This window comes from Struthio camelus, chromosome 17 (genome assembly GCF_040807025.1).
Source record: "Struthio camelus isolate bStrCam1 chromosome 17, bStrCam1.hap1, whole genome shotgun sequence".
NCBI lineage: Eukaryota > Metazoa > Chordata > Aves > Struthioniformes > Struthionidae > Struthio > Struthio camelus.
The window spans coordinates 17,078,264-17,094,444 of record NC_090958.1 but is presented as its reverse complement, the minus strand read 5'-3'; the positions used below and the strand labels follow the sequence as shown (position 1 = coordinate 17,094,444).

The 16,181-nt window shown below is 41.7% G+C and overlaps 1 protein-coding gene across 1 annotated transcript in view; it reads right to left on the bottom strand.

The window, feature by feature from the left end:
- The window catches only part of VPS37B (VPS37B subunit of ESCRT-I), a 15,661-nt gene extending 624 nt beyond the window's left edge, over positions 1-15,037 (bottom strand). Inside the window, exons 1-4 of the mRNA XM_068911107.1 lie at positions 14,862-15,037; positions 5,710-5,881; positions 4,965-5,047; positions 1-3,804 (exon numbers count right to left, since the gene is read on the bottom strand). The exon at positions 1-3,804 is cut by the window's left edge and continues 624 nt beyond it. Of these exons, the coding sequence (XP_068767208.1) occupies positions 3,304-3,804; positions 4,965-5,047; positions 5,710-5,881; positions 14,862-14,966 (861 nt within the window). The 5' untranslated portion in view covers positions 14,967-15,037 and the 3' untranslated portion in view covers positions 1-3,303. The remainder of the gene's footprint in view (positions 3,805-4,964; positions 5,048-5,709; positions 5,882-14,861) is intronic.
- Positions 15,038-16,181: the final 1,144 nt, after the last annotated feature.

Below are 16,181 nucleotides of genomic sequence, written 5' to 3'. Positions count from 1 at the left end.
AAAAGATTGGCAAAAGTAACGCCGTCCAAAGAGAGCTTTTTCAACACTACCACCATGTTACACGTCTGCGTCTGAACTCGGCGTTCACTTAGTGTTTTAAAGATTTTTCTCCGCTCTAATCGCTTTGGGGAAGTACGTGCTATTCGCAGCAGAAATTAAAAATCCTTAAGACAACATAATAATATATATTTTGGCAAGCATATTTGAGCCACCTGCTCTCAAGTTTCAGCTTGCCTATGGCATTTTAATCTCACTATCTTATAAACAGTGCAAATTAGTATGATTCTAAACACGTTAGCCATAGCAGAATTTAACTTATTAGCTGTAACAAAACAGGAGAAGCTGCCGGGGGCAACGGGTCTAAAACACTGACACCTCTCTTGCCCTGCTTATTCAGATTAGTGTCTTATAACATTTGCTTCTGAAAGGATTTAAACACCTTTCCACAGTCCTCTCGCTCCTTCACCCTTAGACATCACCAGCAGTCAAGTATCTATTTACATATCAGTTTGTGCGCACATACACACAATTAATGGCAAAACATTTCCCATGAGCAGCTGGATTTCAGTTATGAGATTGCTATAACTGAAACATCACATTAGTTACACTACCTATGTTCCAACTAATCAATCAGTGAAGGCAACTATAAGCTTACAAATAGCAGATACTGCCTTTGTTTATTCTAAAGTGTAAGGGTGACATTTTTGTAAAAGGAAGTGCTCTTGAAGAGCCCTGAAATTAGAGTTAGGCAATGGCCATTCAAATGATAAAAATGCTAATATCCTAATAGTACAATCACAAGTAGTGATCCTAAGGCACATCAGCCACATGCATATGCAATAATGCATTGTTTTGCTTTCAGACAGAAACATTGCATTAGCTTTGTCTGTATTTAGTTTGCACAAGAGTTTGTTTTTAGATAAAATATCCCTGAATGGTCATGTTATCACAAAAGTTACCAAAAGACAGAAAATTTAACAAGTAGTAAAAATATTTTTGGACTACTAATACCAATAGAGTTAGATACATAAAATGCAGTGCAAATTCACAATACACTTATCTATCACCTCCATCACTTCTGAGGTTGTTTTTTTTTTTCCAATCCTCAGAAAAAAAGTTGGCACTTGATAAGTGTAAAATATACCTGGTTGCTTTTACTAAATGTTAGCAAAACTAATTTGAGAGTGTCTGAGTTTGTGTAGCAGGCTCCAAGAACAGACTTAGGAACTTCATCACCACCCTTGCAGGCCCACCCACTTTTATTATTTCCAAGACAAACCATTTCTACAGCAGATTTGTTTAGCATTCAGATACAACAGTTGCCATCCAAATACCAGCACTAATAGCACAGCAAAATTTTGAAACAATTAATAATTAACCATGCTTATACTAAGCCTCAATGAGAAAATAATACCAAGAAAAGATATTACACTATTTTAAAAACACACATCCTGTACCATCACTAGATTACAGAAAAAACACGCTTTGCAAACAAATGCAACGCACATTGTTTCACAACCCCCCCCATCTATAGAAACTTTCCAGTCCTACAGTGGGGAATTGGTTCAGGCGCCAGTAACGCTGACCAACCTTCTGCCCTTTGACTTCAGAAGGCAAAACAAGCCAAATAACCCTATTTTCAGAAGAGGGAGCTTCCTGTTATGAGATTAATTTCAGATTAGTATTTGCTAGCAACCACCACACTCCAGAGGGAATGATTAAGGGACAATCAAGGGTTTTATGCAGAGAAAAATAAATAAATAATAATAATAAAAAAAATCAGATCTGTTCTGACTGAAGCCGTTTGTAGTAGAGACTTCCAAATAACATAGTGCATTCCAGGACAGTGATAAGAAAGTGTTTTGAAATAACGCAGAGAGTATGACAGATTATGGATTGTGTGTGGACTGTGTCAATTAGTTGAAAGGCAAAAGTTGGTTGTGGATGTGAGAAACTGATAATGAATTTATAGACATACTCTGAGCAAGCAGCAAGTGCTAAGGTTTGCCTCCCCTCAACGCTGGATTACAATTCCAGCATGTGTCTGCACCTTAGACTTCAAGAGTCACACTGATAATGAAATCTGAACTCCCCTAAAAAATCTCCCCCTCCAGTGGCATAAAAAGTCAAAATTGGATTAAGATGCAAACATCCACCATGGAGTTCAAAAAAATACTCTGTTCTGACTGCTTGCAGAGAAATGTTAATTGCAAATTCTAGATAGATAAGTGTGCCAAACACTGCAAACCTAGAGGAAATGGGGAAGTTAAAAATAGTTCTTCCAAACAAGAGATGGCATTTGAAGGATAAAATGAAATTGTGGAGCTTCAAGTGGGCAATTAAACGATATGAAAACCCTGTATTTGAATAAGAAAATACCCTGCCTAGATTCCTGGAATCATATGATATCAAAAACTAAGCACCTGTGTTTTCTTTAAAAAAAGAAAAAAAAAAATCACTTCTATATCCAAGGTGTGGAGAAGAAAAAAAACATAAGAAACAGTCATAATAGGCAAGGACATAAAAATGCCTGGTAAAATTTCTATAAAATTCTAAACTGGCACTATAAACAGTTTAGCTTAATTTTAAGAGACCAGGACTTTCAGGCTATCAAGCTATTTATGAAAAGGAAGAATGTGTACTTTTACTACGAAAAGTCCAAGGTAACAACTGAAATGCAGGAATTAAACTCTTGTAACTTCTACTGCTTAAAAACCATAAAACGTCTTCTGACAACAGCGTCTGCTCAATGAGCTCAGAAAAGGTTGTGCACCTTGCCACCAAGGCAGCTGCCGGGGCACACCGCAAAGGACACTGATGAGCCCCACTGCAACTCTAATCCCAGTATCCAGATATGGCTGTTACCATCCAAATACTGGCACCGATAGAGAATTCTTTAGAGACACAAAGAGCTCCCAATTTGCCACACACAGAGCCGGCTGTGATGGGAATACATCACAAGAGAATTTTATTCTATTTTACCATCACTAAAGAATTCAAAGAGATATTTATAATGCAGAGTCAATTCACTGTACGCTGTTTCACAATTTGTTGAATTTACAAAATTTAGCCCCTATCACCTTCCTAGAAAAAAAAAAAAAAGCAAAACTGTTGTCACTGATATCTGAAAACAAAAACGATCACATTTACTGAATGCAATTTCAAACCTCCGTGCCACAGCTTAGATTTTGCATTCCATTGTGCAAAAAACAGAGGCCTTCCATTGCCTACATATTAAGTCTCTGACAGGGGGAGAAAAAGGAAATATAAGCACCAATACACAAGTTAGGCGCACCAAAACATTCACTGGAGGATAAAGCCAGGATGCGGCGGAAGGCGAGGTGGTCTTTGGGGAAGAGCTGGAGGATACTGTGGTACAAACTGAGACGGGTATCCTGGCTGTGGCATTTGACTCGCAGGCTGAACTCCTACTCGAGGTGGGAGAGGAGGGTATGGAGCACCTGGATAAGAAACAGCTGGTCCTGAACTCATGGCTGCAGTAAAAGGAGTAGGAAAGCGTCCTGCTGGGACTGACGAAGGTGGAGGGGGTGGTATTCGTCGGGGCATCACTGAAGGAGGAGTGTTTGCATCCGAAGTGTAGGAAGCTTGAGGTGCTGGTGTTGTCTCAGGTGCTCTTGGCTGAGCCTGCGGCTGAACCTGTGGAAGTCTCTGTCCCTTCAGCACCATCTCTTGGAGCTTCTCAATTTTTACACGCCGCAGGTGAGCCAGTTTACGCTTGCTCTGGTACTCATCAATGAAGGAATCCAGTGGTATTTCGCCATCGAGAAACTTTTCTGCCATGTTCTGTCAAACATTGAACAATCTCTTAGAAAGCAACACACTCCAAGGGAATCTAAATGGCTCATATCCTAAAATAGCATGATTTTGCTTGTGATTTTCCAGCTTGGATACAGAGGACAACATATTCAGAATTCCAAGCAGAATTTTGAATTAGTAATTTCTCAGAAGCACTGTGAGTTAAATATCATTTTCTGCTTAAATTTTTTGCTGACAGAGCAGCAGTAAGAACGTCTGAATCTGCCTCTGGACATTTCCCTGCTCAGAGACAGGAACGAATCAAGTTGAACAGCTTTCCCAATCACCAGCTAAGCTGAATTACAATTCAGTACTGCTTATAATGCCAACAAACATTTAGAACCCTGCAAGCCTCGGCGCAGAGAGGCAGATTATTGCTAAGCCAGGTTGTAATACTCACCCTTACTTGTGGCAAAGCAAAGCTTTGGGTAAATGATATTTTAGGAATTAAGATAGGTGACCATACATATAATAATGAAATCCACCTTGTCCTGAAAGTATCTTTTTGTGATGACAAACTCAGGGCTGACAAGTATTTTTTTTTTCCTGATGCTAACAAGCTATGCAGTTAGAGAACGTCCTACAAGCGAATCAGCAAACAAAACTAAACATGTCCACTAGTCTAAAAGCAAACCACCCTTCAAGCACCTGTATCACAGTGACGGGTGACCACAGGCATCCAGACAGCTATGTTGAAATCATCATGGAATATTCCACTGGAACCGTGGCAAAGGCAGCCCTCTCTTCTTACAACCCAGCATAGGCAGACGCTTTTTCATGACGTGACTAATTGACATTTGTAGTAGATTTATATATATACACACACCAGGCAAACATTAAAAAGATTACCACATTTATATGCTATTAGTTTGAAGGCAATGCAAAGGAACTAAGAGGGTTTGGCTTTCTTTTCTGTTTTCAAACAGCCTTTTATTTTTTAAACTTCAAAGAGTATCTGACTAAAAATTACTCGAAAAAATTCTCACTGAAATCAAGTGACTGTTGACTGAAGTTCAAAGAAAAGACCAGACCATATTCTTTAAAGTATCCCTTCAGTCTATTACATGTTCAGCAGCATACTGCAGCTATGTACATTCAGAGTCTCTGGTAAGGGTAAATGTTGCACAACTGAAGCGTACTGTCATTACCTCTGTGTCTTCCTCAATCTTAGCCCCCTCTGTCTGAAGGAGCGCTAGCAGTGTCTCCAGGGAAGCATTACTGGATTGGCTGTCTGTAACGGCATGGGAAGAACGGTAAACGACAGCTGGCTATAAGTGACTTGCCAACTGAAGCTACACAGCTTCAGCAAGCATAAAAAGTCTTCTAAAACACATACATACAGTCAGCATACTCCATTGCTCTAGACAGGGACATTTACCATGAGAAAATATATCTTTCAAGAATTTCAGCAATATTGTCCCAGTGCTAAAGCTGAAATATAATTATAATTAAATATTATAATAGTGAAAAACCAAAGTACTTCAGCAGGTGCAGTGTAAGACATACAATACTTCGTAACTCAGTATGAAATGAAAAAGTTAGATGCGAGATTACGTTTATGAGTAATCATTGACAATTCAAGCTAGATTTCGCTCGTTACATAAGACGAGTTTGACCACTTAGAGAACAGGAGGTCAGCAATAACTAGGTAATGCACATCCCCAGGTACGTACATCAGTAATAGTAACACATACCATGAATTCTCTCTAAGTGTAAAACGTACTTAATGCATCAGCAGAAGCATGATCTATTTCAGAACTACTTGAGAATGACAGTTCATTTTGTACCCTAATTCACATAGCTAAGAACAAGACACAGAAGACAAACGAGTGTCTAACAGATTTATATTTACTCAGAAAACAGCAAGTAAGAATCATCAACAGAAGACGTTACCTAGTTTTGTTTTCTTTATCTGGTACGCTTCAAAAAGAACTTGCAGCTCTTGATATTTTTGAGTCAAATTTGCTTTCAAAGACTCCAACTTTGGCTGGTACAAAAGATTGCCTTCTGCCAGACTGCGGTTGCTGGCAAGAGTCATGTCCTTGCTGTGCTGAACATTTTGGGCCTGCAAAAGAAAGGTGTGCGAAATGTCACTGATAAGCCTAAGCAAGATTAATCATTATGCGGACAATACAAGAATTTCAAAACTTCTGAAGAAACAAAAGAAACAAAAGGATCTCTGGAAACGCCAGGACTCCTGTACTAGACCTACAACCAACACAGGAAAAAACCTTCCGGAGCAATTGCACTGAGAATATGGACCTCTCCTTTCAGATACGGACACTCATGAATCAACCACTTCTGGGACAGGAGTAAGTACTGATCTGATGTCACTGTCCTGTGCAACTTTTTCCATATGCAGCAGACAGAGCTCATTAACTAGTTTTTTCTTCCCCAAGCTAGAAATTAAAATAGTTTTTATTCCAAATATTTGAAGAGTTTGTGTTGTGGGAAAGGGTCCACCAGACCCTCTTCTCCTTTCACAAGGGACAGAGGAATCGGTGAACGATTCTGCAGGTAGAACAGCTTTTACCACTTCAAAGCAGAGCTCCTGCTATGGGGATCTATCTGCAAGCAGCACGTTCAATCTTGTCAATATGGTAGTGGCTACCTTGCGGTCTCTGGATGCTCATTTACACATTTCTGCTAAGTGGAAGAGGAGTGCAGTTTGTGTCACCTGATTTTCTTCTAATCCCTGTCACTAGTGTACATGAGATCTGACCAGCTGGTTAAATCACAGCTTTGTGAACTTGCAGTTTTACATTCACGCTCTGCTACTTCAACACGTTCTGCATCCAATTTTACCCATTATTTAACCTAGATGCTTCTTCATCCCTTCCTCATGCACTGTCCTAACCGTTCCTCCCCCACATCATGATGAGTACTAACAGATACAGCAACTCTTGTTCCTAAAAATCTTTGAATTCCTACAACAAGATGCCAGACTGCAAAAGAATATCCTCTTATTTTACTAAAACGCAAACAACAACAACAAAAAAATATATCAAGGAATGTATCACTGTGGTTCCTTCTCCAGAATATTCTTCCTAAATTATGTTAAATCAGTCCTGGATTAATGCCAAAAGCCTGCTTTTCATTTTAATCTTTCTGTTCAGCATATCCTGGCCTGAAGACATCGTTCTTAAGGAACAAATGACAAGTCTCATAGGCAAGAGACATAGACAAGTCTCATATTGTTGCAGGCAAGACTGAGTTTGCTCATACACACGCACACAATTTTATCTAGACAGTCTTCGTGAACTTTGGAAAAGCTGAACGCTTGAGGAAATCTGCCCTGGATGTCACTAGAGTCATTGAAAGATTCAGACATCAACAGGAGAAAGACGCAAGAGAGCTGATCTCAGATTTTTAGCCTGAATCAACACACGGGTTGATTTTTCCATGGTGTGACAGATTGATTCTATTAAATTGCCTTCAAATTCAATGAAAGATTTTATATACTTTTTGTGACCTTCTACATTAACACGCCCTGTCCTTGCCCATGATCACTGTTCAGATATAACAGGTCTTACTTAAGGACAGTTTCACTGCACACACGAACAGTACAGCGCTTTCTTCCTTTCAGATTCATGCTTAGATATAGGGGAGCCACCCTTCGCACAAAGGAAAGGCAGAAACCTCCATGAGTCATTGAAAGCCCCAGAAAAGGCCACGATCACAACTCAGGTGTTCGCAGCAGCCTGAGCACAAGACTAGGTGCACCAGGTGGAAAATATTTTCCAAGTGTAGCAACAGCACCTTCAAAAGCAGTTATTGCCTTTTGAAATATTTATACACAATACTTTCATCTGCAAACTTCAAATCTGGCTCAGTATTACCCAAACACATTCTTGGTATCTGAGGGGGCAGTATCTGGGGCCAAAATTGTACTCTTTGGCCCTGCTTTGGCTAAAGCAGTTAGAAAACCAGCAAGTCAGGGATAACGCTGAGTCCTAAATTCTACACCGATTGAAATAAAATTATCTTTCAAATTGTACAAATGGGACAAATTGTATTTGCAATATTGTTTTGTCTTCCCAAGATTCTCACATCAAGCCTAAACAAGCTTTCAACCCTCTGCTTGTGTTCCACTTGAATACTTCCCAAGAACAAAAAGAAAATCCTCTCTTCTCATTTTTGAATCCAACACAAAATAATTTAAATTAAACCGGTTGCTTCCACTTATTTGTTCTTATGTGACCTAACACTGTTAGACTGTACTTTTAGAAAGCTGTAGTCCCCCTTATTCTACATTTTTCCTAACAATTAATGGAACTAAAATACACACTATTTAATAGCTTAGTTTCTAGCACCCCAGCTTCTAACCAGACTACCTGCCATCACCACAACTTTTTGTGAACTATTTATCTTCTGAACTACCGGCCAAAGATTGGGTGCAAAAAATAATAATAGTTTCTGATGCCTCTCCTCCTTCACCATTTTAATGAGAAAACTACTTTCTTCAAGCAACTTGCAATTTTATCTGGTGATCACATTTTCCGTGCTTGTAAAGTTGACTTTCTCATTTCAAAGTAGTTGCCCAGTCAGCCTGGGAAGACCAGTTTTATGAGTGGACTTTGATTTTTCTTCAGGATGAAGAACACGTTACCAACTTCTCTCTAGAGAGGAAAAAAAGCCAGTGGAATGAAGGATACACAAGTCTATAAACATTTCATGAGTACAAAACCCAAGAGGAAAAGGAATGTTTAACTCAAATCATATATAATGAGGAAGAGACAAAAGAACTTGGGGAAAACAGGCAGAATAACAGAAAAGACTTCCTGAAGTAAGAAGAGACTGGGAAACTACTTCTTAAACAACAGAAGCTCCGTCTTTGACGCCAGACAAAGCTTCGGTCACTGCACTGGGCTTCACAGTTCAACAGCTTTAGCTTGATTAACAGGACTTTCCAAACTCTAGGCAGTATTTCATCGCTTGAGTGAATAAGAAATATTCCTTCAGTATAAGGGAATGCTTAGATCCATATTTAATCATCTTCCCATCTTCTAGCAACTGACTCACATATTCTTCAGTCAGTTGATTTACATAATAGGAAAAAACCTTAAGTAACTGTATTACATAGTCAGACAAATAGAAAAGCATGTTTTGGAGAAGCGACCACGGAGACGCGACCGTGCCAGGACCTCTACTTTTAACCTAGTGTTCAGTCCTGGGCGCAAAACTGAACTCTCCCGACTCAAGTACCATCGCGTCCCTCAGCAGGGCTATGGAGGCGAAGGAGGAAACAAACGCCTAACTTCCACAAAGATTTTCTGAAGAACTTTGACTTCTAAATCATTATGCATGTGCAAAGATGAAGAAACATCAGCTTAACAGGATGTACCTGTCTTGCAGAAATAAGGAAAAAATAAATATTATAACAGCATTTGGAAAATCAGATGTACCTGGCGCGATTGCAGACAATAGGCAAGCTATTTGCATCTAATGCAGAATGACATCCTTTCCTGCACCAAGTGTCTGATATCTAGCAATTACTGATTGTTCTAAACTTAGCTGAAAGTCTTTAAAATGTTTTAATAATAATAAGAAAATAAAAGCATTCTCAATTGCACATTAAGTTACACTGCTTGAAATTAGAACACATAACTTAATGACTCAACTTCTTCCATATTCTAGCACTTCTAAGAAGGGTATATCTTTCGACCGAATTGAACAAATTGACATTTACTGATCAAATGAAAAGTTACTCTTCAAGTCTTCACTTCCAGTATTATTCACTGTGTCAAACTTCTTCTAGAAATGGGCAGGTGAACAGATGAGAAATTCATACCGAATTGTACTCAAAAGGCAAGTGAAAAACAAGTCCCTCAAACACAAGCGACACTAAAGACAGAGAGGCTTTCAAGAAAAAGAAAAAAAAAAAAAAAGAAGCTGGGGAAAATCTATTCAGGACATTTAAATGTTTCATTTCATTGAAAGTTTGAACTTTGTGGAGTCAGTAAGTTCTCTTTTGTAACCAAAAGAGTAAATAATAATACCAAAGCAATCCACCTTGAACGCAGTCGCAATTCTACAAACCGGAGTAATCTCTGGCACCGAGGTGAAGTCAGAGGAATAAGCTTTTCCGCAATTGTTCCACTGCATTTAGAGGTTAAGTCAAGGAATCAGAAAAGCAAATGCTGTTAAGTTAGCCTAAAAGGCCCTAAAAGAAAGAAATTTTCAAAAATTGCTGACTCATTTACAATCAAAAAAACAATTACAAAATCACCCAGGGGTCAAAGATACAGTACAGCATGACTAGTCCATTAAGATTATCAACGCAGCATAATGCAGCATCCATTCACAGCTTGTCATGAGCCCAAGGCAATAGCAATCCCTCAGCAACAACCAAGTAAGCAAAGAGTAAATCCGATATGAGTTATTCTGTTGTCAGACGTGTTGTGTGACAAAAATTTGTATTAGTGGGGAACTGCGATAGCATCAGATGTTCACCTGCCTAATGGCACTACAGTGGGGAAAAAAAGTTACCAACAGATATAAGCAAACAGTACACAGCTCTTTAGCAGAACTGCCAACAAGACTATTAAGGTCATGAGCACTTCAACAGGCAGGAAACCTTACTCTGAAAAGAGATGAAAAGTACTAGTCAGAACCATGAGACACACGAGACAGGATGATCTTACAGAGTACATACACTGTTTTTTAAGCTGCTAAGCTTTCCCTATGAATTATGAATAGGGCAAACAGGGCAACGATACTGAGCTGCTTATAGACGGATTTTAATACAGGAGGATCGCTTAATACTGAGTAGACCACTCTGAAACCAAACTGCGTACGTGGCAAGGACATGAAGGCACAGTCACACACAGGTTAATGAAGACAAAATTCATAGCTTGTGCGGCACTTCAAAATTTAAGATGATTAAAGAATGGATCTCGTTAAAAGAAGCACGAAGAGTTTTACTCAAGGATTGATTAAATAAGCACTTCCAAGAAAAGCACAGGCAGCAGCAACTGCTTCAGGGAATTTAGATCCTACTGCTTTCGTGAACTGCAGTTTTGTTTCATCCCGCTTCTAAAAGGAAGAAAAATGCTGGATAAAGTTAAAACATAGCAGTTTTTATCGCTTTATCATGTATTCCAAAATAATAGTTTACAGTAGCTATCCAGCAAGAATGATTTGTGCAAAATGTTTCTGAGACGCTCTGCTGCTGTTCACCTAAAAGCATCTGCTCCCAAAAGAACAATTCCAGATCAGATGCCTCCCGAGTTTCAGTCTGAATGACACTAATCCCAGCTACCCACAAAGTCCATCAAATGCTGCTATAATTATGAGCTTGCTTTGGCAAGCACTACAGCAAGTAGTCTATCAGCGCTTTCATGAAAAGGTCCCTTAAGTAGCTATAAATAAAAAAAAAGTTTTAAACTGCACCATTTTAATTGCTTTATATATAGCACAATCCACATGGCAGTTCTAGGCTTCTCTGCTCTTCCTCGAGCCTTCATCATTCTCACATTCTCTCTTTCACTTACATTACATACTTGTAAATTAGGAATAAAATATGCAGCCATAGTATGCGCATTTGGAGTGAAAAATTAACCCTTGAAACAGGAGCTAACAGGTGCAAAGGAGAATAAAGATTTCTTGCAGAAGAAGGTTTAAGTGTTTTTCATCAAGTACTGGTGAATGGTAATAAACCCTCTAACAGCACATGTTTGGTAATAGATGTTAACACATATTCCAAAGTAATTAGATTTTCTAAACTTAGGTCTTCTGAGTACTTCATAAGTACTAGTTTTAAAAGTTACAAAATAAAAATTAAAAGGTAAGTTGCGATTCCTAAATGTTTACATTAGGGGAAAGAGCCATACAGCACAGCAACTTGCGCCCGTTAGATACGGGCCAGTTACTCATTTAATGCTTAACTGAAGAGGAAAATTCGACAGTTGTCACCAAGCCTAATTCCTAACTTTGTAACTAAATTTCATGTTTGGCAAACAAGAACATGACCACTTACACAGTGTGGTTTTAGGACAAGATTAGGAATCCAAGAAATCTGGGCATGCATTCACATAGTTTCAGCTTGGACTTTCTGCACTGCCCATTCTTTTCAAACAGTTTTTGAGAGAAGGACTGCACTTGAAAACCCCTTCTGTGCTTGCCAGTGTACTTTCAAATCCTGGAATGAGAGGAAGGCAATACATTCTCTTGATTTCATGCAGTTAAGGTCTTGAAGAGCAAACAATTGTTGGCAACAGAACTTCAGAGGCAATAGCACAACGTTTCACTGTTGCTAAAGTGACGTTCCAACACATATACCAAGGGAAAACTCATTCTCACAAGAGAAATTCATTGATCTACCACCAGTGTGAGGTCACGAATACTCTTATCTGCCCTTTTGAATTATCACACTGAGATTGACTTTTATAAACAATGTACTTTTGTTTCACGAAGATGACTACTGTAGATGTACTACAGGGATTAACCTCAAAGGATTATCAAAATAACTCCTCAATTTTAAAAGACTAGCAGCAGCAGACAATTGGCTTCCTTCCTCTTTCTAACAGACAAGATGTTTGTTGTTCAAGCTCTAAAAGCCTAGAGGCTTCAAAACAGCCTTACAGACAGAAAAAGTAGTTTAGCTCTTTGATGCCACATTTTCACATACCTGGGGTTACAGCATGAAGGACACTGTCTATTACAGTGTAACATACATGCACCATACACACACACACACACACACATATATACACACACACACACACCCCTCAACAGCATATACAAAGCCTTCTCAAACGCAGCACAGGAATACATTCCCTTTAAGGCTGGAAGCTGCCTATTTTTAGCTATTAACAACAAAGCCAAGTGGTTTTCCAAATCCTCCTCTCTGTAAATGAAACATTGTTTTTTGAGCAGGGTTTCCCTTGCTACAAGGGGAACAAAGGTTTTTTCAATTACAGAATAATCAGCTTTAGTCAATTTTGCTGAAAATAAAAGTGACCTCAGAGAAGTGACTCAGGAATCATGATTAATCAGCATCCCACAATAAATTCATTAATTTCAGGGACTTTGGACTAATCCTCCAACCTAGATACATATGGACTGACAGACAACGAAATAGCTACCTAACTACCAGTAAAGTCACCGTGGTTTCTCCCCCTCTCCCTGCCACTTACTTCACAGTCCAAACTCAAGACCTAGCAGCGCAAAACAGTCAAAGTAAACAACCCAGTGAGGGCAAAACCAGAATGAGGAAGACGTATTTGAGCATGGTCAACTCCAAGTGGGTAAATATATTTCTAGTTGAACAGATTCTAGTAAAAGCCTCTGCACACAATAAAAAAGGATTATACCAGACAGTAGCATAGCTGTATTTCCACACAGCTGGAATACCTTCGAACCTAGCCACACTTTCCAAACACCACAAAATATTCCCTCAGGCCTGGAGAACCTTACTCTACAATTTCAAAGCCTTCTGCTGCCAACTGAAGAGGAAAACCAGAGGGTCAGATTGAGAATACACTCTAGTTCTACAATGAGAGAGAATCTTTTCTGCTAAGGTCATACAGGTTTCCAGCCACTTTTGACCTGCAGTGCCACTATAGTGACCTATAGTGGCACTAGCGACCACTTTTTGACCTATATAGACCTATGTGTTTACAAAAAAAAATAACAAAAATAAAAGAGTGAGAGAGAGAGAGAGAAACCCCGCTGAACCAAGTCATCAACTGACACACCTTGCCAGATCAGCAATGCTGCACTTACTTATACCTTTTCAAAGCTAAGCCATTATTACCTATTGATTTCCCTTAAATATTTAGTCTTGCTTTAGAAGGCTACTCCTGCCCTCTAGTAACTCCTTGCAGTCTCAGAGATGTTATATATTGTCCTTATTAGAGCAGTAACTGTTTCTTCAACTATTTAAGTTCTTAAAGTATAAACTCACATGGAAAAGTTACCATATCTGATATTGTCTCCCAAATCTATTTACACATAGTACAAAACATAGATGTTGCATAATGCAACAAGTAACTTCCCTAGGACACCTTATTATCTGAACCTCAACCTTTAAAGGGCCTCTTTATCTGTAATACTTTAACAATTTGGTCTGAGATGATCCAGAAGGATTCCTTGAGAGCACCAAAAGGGCAAGCGTCATAGATTCATGTAAAGCAATTAAAATCGATTTTACTTAATAAACTAAGGTTCTTTCTCAAGAATATATTGACGCTTTTTTTCCCCCGAGGCTTTTATCCTCTAGCTGTAAAAGAATACCAAACAATAACTACAAGTGCCAGAGAAATACAGCCTGTTCTTTTTTCCTTTTGAAATGTTCATATAAGTGGTTTTATCTTATGCTATTAGCAGACTACATATTTAGTCTTTTAGGGACATTTGTGGTCATGTAAACCTGGAACAGTCTCATACCGAAACTACAATACACACTGTTCCCTGGCATACGGGGAATGAATAAAAACCAGCAGAAGACAACTGCAAGCAGCAGGAAGAGAACAGGCTCCTATTTTGTTTTAATAAGTGTAGATTCAAGTGCACGGCTGGGAGTCTAACACACCGACAGAGATGTTTCAAATAAGTAAGAACAAGCAAACACACACACAAAAGGGTGACAGTCGTCCCTGTGCTCCGCATACCAAGCCGGGCACACAGAAATCTCTTTCATATTGTTTTGAATTAAGGCTGCCCTGGGGCTGAGACCACAAACAGGACCGGCTTCACCGGCGCAAAACGCGGCTCCAGCCCGGCCGCGGCGCAGAACAAGGGCTGCATTAATGGGAAAAACTGATACCACCTCCGGGCCCCTCAGCGCCTCCGATTTTTAGCACGAACCGGGCGTTTTCAGCATTGCAAACCGTCCCCGCTCCCCCCTCCTCTTTTAGCAGTGCTGAGGCGCCCACAGACACGGCCCCCCCCCCCCGAGGGACGGGAGAGCGGCCCGGGGGGGGGGGGGGGGACGGACGGACGGACGGACGACGACGGACCAGCCCGGCCGGGCCCAGGGGTAGCCCCGCCGCGGGGAGGGGGGGGGGGTAGGCCCGGGCCCCGCCACCGCCGCCGCCCCTCACCTCCTCCATCTCGCGGGCCATCTCCTGCAGCCGCCCCTCGTCGTCCAGCAGCGCGCTGAGCTCCTGTAGGCTCAGCCCCTCCAGGCACCGCGCGTCCAGCGCCATCCCGCCGCCGCGGCTCCCCCCTCCCGCTCCCGCTCCCGCTCCCGCTCCCGCCGCCGCCGCCGACCGGAAGTTTCGCCCCGGCCCAGGGTGGGCGCCGCCCTCGGCGCCCCCTGCTGGGGGGGCGGGGCGGCAGCCGGTCAGAGGGCGGGGCGCGGGGCGTACCAAGGGGGCGCGGCGGCGCGGGGCGGGGGGGTGCGTGAGGGGAATGTGGTGGCGGAAGGTACCATGAGGGGGTAGGCGGGGGGGGCGCCTTCACGCCGTGGTGAGGGGTGGAGGGGGTGGCTGAGGGGCCCGGCCGGCGGCCGCCATTTTGGGTGCAGGCCCCAACGGCCGGCGGCCCGCGAGGCCTCGGCTCGGCCGGGGGGAGGCAGCGGCGTTTGGGTTGCGATGGGCCCGGCTGCCCCGCCGAAGGAGGCCTGGGGGCTTCTCCTAACGCTGCCAGGCCTGGGTGGCAGCGGGTGGTGGCGGCGGCTGGAGCCCCGCGGCAGAGCGTGTGCTGCCCGCGCCTCGCTCGCGCGACGCCTGCCGCTGGCCAGGCCCTGGCCGTGCCCTGGGAAGGCTGCTGTAGGAGCAGCGGTGGGATTAAAAGGCCCACAGGGATGTTTGGGGCTCGATGCCCTCATTTCATTGTTGCCGTGCAGGGCTTGATGCCCTGCTTTTATTAAGCAAACCTCGGGCTGGCACGGAGAGCTGAGGAGTCCGCGTCCTCTGCCCTGAAGGACGCGGGGAGTTGAACTCGGAGCTGCCGCACCCGCCCCAGCCACCACCGGTAACCACGCCGCAGGCTGAAGTTACTGCGGGCATTTTTGTTCTCCTTTCGTTTACGATAGCACAGCTGTAAATTAGGAAGGAAAATCAGCAGCGTTGTTTCATTCATACTTCCTCACCAGGTTAGGGCTTGGCCGCAGTAGGTCGCCGAAGAGTGATTGCGTTATTGTTCTCGAGCCTAGGCTGAATACCTATTTAGGTTAAAAATAGCTAAAAATTGTATCTTGCCAAGCTTGAGCGTTGGGACTTTCTGCCACTTTTAAGTACTTTCCTCTTCAAGAGTGAAGGTCAAGACATGATTTTTCAGTCAAAGATGTATTTTATGGTGAATTGAAACAAACTGTTTTGCAAGATAATGTAGCAAAAGTCCTGAGCTTTAGATTCAGAAGCATCGATTAAAACATCAGAGCTCATTTTTGTTCTTTTGATATATATCCATTTAGTACA